The sequence below is a fragment of the Aspergillus ibericus genome (assembly GCF_003184845.1).
Source record: "Aspergillus ibericus CBS 121593 unplaced genomic scaffold BO80scaffold_13, whole genome shotgun sequence".
In the NCBI taxonomy this organism is placed as follows: domain Eukaryota; kingdom Fungi; phylum Ascomycota; class Eurotiomycetes; order Eurotiales; family Aspergillaceae; genus Aspergillus; species Aspergillus ibericus.
In genome coordinates, this window is record NW_020292111.1 from 187,059 (window position 1) to 193,842 (window position 6,784).

Below are 6,784 nucleotides of genomic sequence, written 5' to 3' on the forward strand. Positions count from 1 at the left end.
GGGGGGGGGGGGGGGGGGGACCATGGTGGAGGACTGGCGATACCAGGGGTCAAAGATAGATGAGCTAATTTGGTTTTGGGAGACCATCGCAGTACAACTATCAGAGATTTTGATGGAAGGTGCTGCCGTTGGTAAGGCTGTCACAACTGTTGGACCAGTCTAAAAGATTCTGGACTGGCGAGAAGACTCGGAGTGATCGATGCTGGCAAACCATCGACGCTAACATGAGTGGCCGACCAGTCAGCGGCGCCAGCTGCACGAGCCGTCACACGGCACACCGTGGGCGCTTAAGGTTATTTTTATCGAGCTGGCCATTGGGTGCCATTCCCCCGGATCTAGGGTCAATTGGCAATGACTGGTCCTCGTGTGTTGCGGCCCGGGAGATTTACTATTTCTGGGAGTCCCAAAATAGAGCAAAGAGGGGTGATGCAGACAGGCTGTCACCTCGCCGGCTTCCCCTCTTTTTGTCTGACAGCTGGGCTGATCCAAGATTTATTATCACCCATTTTCCCCATCTTTTCTCAACCACAATTTCCAGTAATTGGAGTTGACGGCTTCGACTATCACTCTTGCTCTTTTCTTATCAAACATTACTGTGATCGGAGCTTACCATGAGTGTCATGCGTTTGCCTCGCCCAACTGGCGTGTATGTGCCAAACTCTCCCACCCGGAGTCTCACCAGCGAAATGATTTCCTCTCCATTATCCCCCGAGTTCAACTTTGACTCGGAGACCCTCACTCCGTCCATCATCCCGGCCCTGGAATATGTCTCCGCCAAGCTGGAGCAGCGCATGATGCACGTCACGCTCCTGGTCGGCCGTGGGAAGCCCTACCCGACCGGCCAACCCTCCGATCTCATCGTCATCCCCATCACCCCGCTCGATGAGACGGCCTGGCGAATCGTCTTTCGCACCGTGGCCAAGGGAGCGAGCAAGTTCTCCCTCGGCCCCAGCTGGACCGATGCCTTGAACCGGAGTCAGCACGAGCGGCAGGCCCACGACTACCTGATTCAGCAGTCGATCATGCAGAATGAGGTGATTTTCAGTCGGGAGGGCCTGACCCTGCTGAATGTGGACCGCATCTACACCCTCAAACGCCGACTCTGCATCCTCTCCCACCGGGGAGTCCCACCGGAAGACTCCTACATTACATCCTGTGCACAACTCCTCCAACGGACCATCAAAGACTTCCACGGCCGTCCCTTCAGCCGGGCCTTCTTCCACCGCGTCTATGAGCAGCTGAACGTGCCTGACGAGCTCCTCACCCAGGTGGCGAACTCCTTCCGCAAGCAATACAAGCAGGAAGGGATCATCATGCCCCCGCGGCCCAAGGCCGATCTTGCTCGCAAATCCCCTCTCCGCGCCATCCGGGCAGCCCGTCGCCAGAATCCCCCGCCGACGAGGTATAACCTGCCGACCAAACGAGGTCCCAAGACGCCACTGTCGGCATCCGATGTGACGCCGATCACTCGGAATGAATGGAACATGCTGGTCCGAACGGACTTTCCTTGTGGCAAGGCGACCGTTACCAAGTGGACCCCATCGCCAACGGTTCTGGCGGCCGCGTGAACTAGCGATTGATGCTTGGCGTGATGTCAGGCAGACTTGATATAGAGGCCTCCCTCTGGCCTGAAACATGCACAATGAGGCAGCTCCTCAAGAGGAATCCCAAACGCACAGGGTAAGGTTGTCTAACCTGAGTCGAGTAAGAGACGGCATGAGCTAACCGACTGTGCAGGCCGTTCCACTTACACCTGCCGGTGTGGAGCTATCCGAGCGATGTCGGCAAACCGGCCAACTAGCTGCAGGGACCGCTCGCAACGCAGTGGTTCAATCGGGACCATCCGCGGGATCGAAATGTTTTGCATTTTGCAATGTTGACCGCAAGCGGAGTCATTCAACCGTGTTCCATCGAGGGAATACCCGGAAGGAAGGATCGAACAAGTGAAGAAGAATATGTGTATGATAGATATGTATGAAGTGAATGAACTACTACACACACACCGTGATAGACACTGCAACGTAGGAGGGTGGGAGAGAAGCGGGGAGGGGCGGCGACCTCCGCGGGCAGATGCGGGCGGGGTCACGTGGATTGCAGTTGGCAGCGTTGCAACGGCAGACTGTCGATACTACTATGTATGTAGGAGACACCCGGGCCTCCCCGATGTGCAGCAGTTGAAGAACCAACTCGCAAGGGACCGGCGGGGACAACAAACCGATCAGCTCCACTGCCGCCCCTCGACAAACCGGCTTGGATAGTTAATCCCTTGACGCTGGTCGTCTGTTCGCCAGGTCGGATCCACCGCTCGGTTGGCATTGATAATTTGACCGTCTAAATTTCTTCGAGTTATCACCGGCCTGCCTACCTTATCACGGCTTCCCCTCCACGGCCCCGAAAAAGTTGACGTTCCCCACGGCACCCCCCGACCGAGGATAAATCAGCCCGGCAGCCACATTCCAACCAACTGGACCTTTCCTCTAAATCGAGCACAATTGAAGACTCTGTGGCTGCATCCTCAACCATGCGGGACTCGACCTCTCCCACCCCCGCTCCGGACCATGCATCCGAGGACAACCACCAGACCCAGGCGGATAGCAAATGGAAATTCAAGTCGCTCTTGAAGCAGGCGGAACGATCGCATCGTCGATTGCCGGGCATCAGAAAGGTCCCTCTGCCGGCGATCGCCATTATCCTCTTCATTGCGTTTCTGAATGTGGTGGTGTGGGTGGCCGCTGCAATTGTGTTGGTATGCATTTCTAGTCACTCGGCCAGACATGGTAAATTCAGGCATGACTAACTGGTTCCAGCGTTATCACCCGTATGTCATAGAGATTGTGCAGCTAAGACGCTCTAGCTAATGTTTACAGAGCCTTGGTGTCCAATGCCGTGCTGTCCTATACTCTCGGATTGAGACATGCTTTTGATGCGGATCATATCTCGGTAAGTTCGCCATCCACCTTGGGGGTCGGTCTAATCGTGTTCGGCAGGCCATCGATCTGATGACCAGAAGATTACTGGCCACCGGCCAAAAGCCCGTCACGGTCGGAACCTTTTTCTCTCTCGGTCATTCAACGTGAGTCCCCTCTATGAGACTTATTCTGGTGCTAATCCGTGCAGCATCGTGATAATCACGTCCATTGTGGTGGCAGCCACTGCGGCGGCCATCTCCTCGCGGTTTGACAGTTTCAGCACCATTGGGGGGATCATCGGCACCTCCGTCAGCGCGGCTTTTTTGATCCTCCTGGGCCTGATGAATGCCTACATCTTATATAAACTGTACAAACAGCTCCAGAAGGTCATCGATCTCCCCGAAGGACAAGAAGATGAGATCTGGAAGATCGAAGGCGGTGGCCTGCTGTTTTCGGTGCTGAAGCGCATGTTCAAACTGATTGATCGGTACATCATCCACAATATGTCCAACATAGTCGCTAACTGAAGTCTCAGGCCTTGGAAAATGTACCCCCTTGGCATCCTATTTGGCCTTGGCTTTGACACATCCTCGGAAATTGCGCTTCTTGGTATCTCGTCTGTCGAGGCTGCCAAAGGCACTAACTTTTGGGTTATCTTGATTTTCCCCGCACTATTCACCGGTAAGTTGCCAGTTGACCAATGTGAATTATCTTGCTAATCGTGTGCAGCTGGAATGTGTCTCCTCGATACCACCGACGGAGCCTTGATGCTTTCTCTTTACGTCCAGCCGTCGGCCAACTTTCTCCCCGCAAAGAGTGATGATGCGTCAACAGCACCCCTGATGGATGACGGTCAAGAAGTTGAGCCATCCAAGAACCACCGGGACCCGGTGGCGTTCTTATACTACTCCATTGTCTTGACGTGTCTCACGGTGATGGTGGCCATTGTCATTGGCGTGATCCAGCTGCTCACTCTCGTTCTGAACGTTGCGAACCCCACGGGCAAATTCTGGGATGGCGTACAGGTGGCAGGCGACTACTATGATGCCATTGGCGGCGGAATTTGCGGCTGCTTTATCATCATTGGTGGCCTCAGTGTGGTGGTGTACAAGCCGTGGAGAAGATGGATTGCTCGGAGACACGGCAAAACGATTGTGACGGATGTAGAAGGCTACCGGGACGAACCTGCTGCCACCCGACCAGACACACCAATTCTCGATGAAGGGAGAGACGGTACCCCTTCGGTCAGCTATGGAGCTGCCGGCAAGGGAGCCACGTCGGTTACAGTGGAACCGGTGGGTGGCCCTGCACGGTGAGCAGCAAGGAGTTACTATCCAGGCAGCTTGGGGAGCTAATGAGATATGAGTATGCATACAAGCATATACGAGGATATGCCGGTGGATCTATGAGGCTATGTTTGATGATATAGAAAAGTTTTGTTTTTCCTTTGTGATGATGATGCCTTCGTATCGAGGCGCCGGTGGGGCTGCCCCGCAATCTGTGTATGCCTCAGGCAGTAACAGGAACGCGATTGACGTCAGCCATCGCGAGTCCGTTTCTTTCTTTTCTTCACAGCCACGCAGTCCTCAGCCAACCACAATGGTTTCATCGCAATGACGAAATCTGATACCAATGTGTCCCCTCGTGCAGGATGCCTACAGCCGTTGTCTGTCAGCCCGTCAATCTACCACTCTGCGCACGATCCTGTCAATCGTCAGCCACGGGAATAGCCAGCGCTGGCAAACTGGACGCATTCATGTCGAACCCAGCATTGTGCATACCGACACCTATATACTGTTATAATCTAAAGTGACGTTGACCAAGCACCGGTATCGTGTCCTTTAACACCTTAAAGGTTTCAGTTGCTTTATAGATACCCAGATTTGTCCACACAAAGGAATGGATATAGCAGGCCATGTCGGAAGCTCCAGGCCCTTCTACAGAAGAAGCAGGGCGACCCAGTCCCAGCTTCTCATCATGTCCGCCTATCTTTGTTCTCCCAACTCATCTCAGTCTAGAGTTGCTACACGAGACAGAAGCGAATCTCATCAAACGAGACGCACGTCTGACCTACGATATCTCCGAAGCGAGGCTGGTCCTCGGAAAAATCGGCCAAGAGAAGCGCGCAGCGTTGGAGTTGCGCTCTCGTGGACTCTGGACGGAACCAATCAGTAATCCTGAACCCCCCAGGAAGCGACGTCGTGTCGTGCGTGAACCAGAAAAGCCTGCGGGACAGGCAGACATCGACCTCAGCACCGAGACCGAAGATGAAGAAGATGGCATGAAAAGTCGACATGATCCTTCACGGCATCTCAATCGACCCAAATCACGCTCTCCGGCCGAGTCCACCTTCAACCCATCAGAAGCTTCGTCTGTCTCATCTACCATCGAGCAACCAGACATCATCAAGGTCGTCAAACTAGACTGGCTGGACCAATGCCTCAAGGCCCAAGAACTCCTCCCCATCGACCCATATATAATCTATATCGCCCGCCAGGTTCCACGCCCGGAACCTCCCAAAACAACCATCATATCCAGCGACATCATCCAGCGAGCCAAGCAAGATGCCGCATTACGACCACCTACTCCAACCCGCCATCACCCCCGGACGCACGACCCTGCTCGCAATCCCCCCAAACTCTACCGAACCACCACCTCCGAGAACGACGACACCGTCCCCATCCCGCCAGCCCCCGACTGGGTGACGAACCACGTCCTCTACGCTTGTCTCCGCTCCGCCCCCCTCCACCCCCCTAACGAAGCCTTCATCAACCAGCTCATCAAGATCCGACAAATTCGCGAGCTCACTCTCGACGAGATCGGCGTCCGCGCCTACAGCACCTCCATCGCGGCCATCGCCGCCTACCCCTACGAATTCCGCCGGCCCTCGGAAATCCTCGCCCTCCCCGGCTGCGACACCAAAATCGCCAACCTCTTCCACGAATACCAACAAAGCCCCACCGGCACCCTCTCCGCCGCCGCGCTCCTCGACACCGACCCCACCCTCCACATCCTCCACACCTTCTACAACATCTGGGGCGTGGGCGCCAAAACCGCCCGCGACTTCCACTACGCCCGCCACTGGACCTCCCTCGACGACATCATCGAACACGGCTGGTCCAGCCTCACCCGCGTCCAACAAATCGGTCTCAAATACTACGACGAATTCCTCGCCGGCATCCCCCGTCCCGAAGTCCAACACATCGCCCACATCGTCACCCACCACGCCAACCTCGCCCGTCCCCCTCCCAACCCCAACAACCCCATCCAATGCATCATCACCGGCGGCTACCGTCGCGGCAAGACCCTCTGCGGCGACGTCGACCTCATCCTCACGCACCCGGACGAAACCATCACCAAAACCCTCATCATCGACGTCGTCGCCGCCCTCGAATCCGCCGGTTGGATCACTCACACCCTCGCCCTCCACCTCATCACCTCCCACCGGGACCAACAAACCCTCCCCTACCGCGCCGCCACCTCCACCTCCTCCTCCACCGGCGATAACTCAACGCCCAAAAACTTCGACACCCTCGACAAAGCCCTCGTCGTCTGGCAAGACCCGCACTTCACTGACCCTGACCCTGACCCCACCTCCTCCCCCCCCCACCACCACCATAACCACAACCCGAACCCCCACCGCCGCGTCGACATCATCATCTCCCCCTGGCGCACCATCGGCTGTGCCGTGCTCGGTTGGTCAGGCGATAAGACCTTTGAAAGGGATCTGCGCCGGTACGTGAAGAAGACGCACGGATGGAAGTTCGATTCGAGTGGCGTCCGGGATCGGAATTCGGGAGGGAGGGTCATTGATTTGGAAGGGGGAGGAAGGACGTGGGAGGAGCGGGAGAGGTTGGTGATGGAGGGGTTGGGGG

The 6,784-nt window shown here is 56.0% G+C and overlaps 3 protein-coding genes across 3 annotated transcripts in view; all 3 read left to right on the forward strand.

Annotated features, from left to right (window-relative positions):
• Positions 1 to 485: 485 nt before the first annotated feature.
• On the forward strand, positions 486 to 2,005 carry BO80DRAFT_423757 (uncharacterized protein). Its single transcript, XM_025719125.1, has one exon. The coding sequence runs from the start codon at positions 612 to 614 to the stop codon at positions 1,566 to 1,568; it is 957 nt and encodes a 318-aa protein (XP_025576668.1). The 5' UTR covers positions 486 to 611; the 3' UTR covers positions 1,569 to 2,005.
• Positions 2,006 to 2,390: 385 nt separating this feature from the next.
• BO80DRAFT_32417 (HoxN/HupN/NixA family nickel/cobalt transporter) lies at positions 2,391 to 4,525 on the forward strand. The gene is made up of 7 exons (XM_025715152.1): positions 2,391 to 2,746; positions 2,808 to 2,818; positions 2,868 to 2,940; positions 2,988 to 3,073; positions 3,118 to 3,396; positions 3,445 to 3,590; positions 3,639 to 4,525. The coding sequence occupies exons 1-7, from the start codon at positions 2,522 to 2,524 to the stop codon at positions 4,223 to 4,225; spliced, it is 1,407 nt and encodes a 468-aa protein (XP_025576669.1). The 5' UTR covers positions 2,391 to 2,521; the 3' UTR covers positions 4,226 to 4,525.
• Positions 4,526 to 4,824: 299 nt separating this feature from the next.
• Positions 4,825 to 6,784, forward strand: part of BO80DRAFT_443653 (Nucleotidyltransferase) — a gene marked incomplete at both ends in the record, with an annotated part of 2,157 nt that continues 197 nt past the window's right edge. Inside the window, one exon of the mRNA XM_025721374.1 lies at positions 4,825 to 6,765. Coding sequence (XP_025576670.1) covers positions 4,825 to 6,765 — 1,941 coding nt within the window. The remainder of the gene's footprint in view (positions 6,766 to 6,784) is intronic.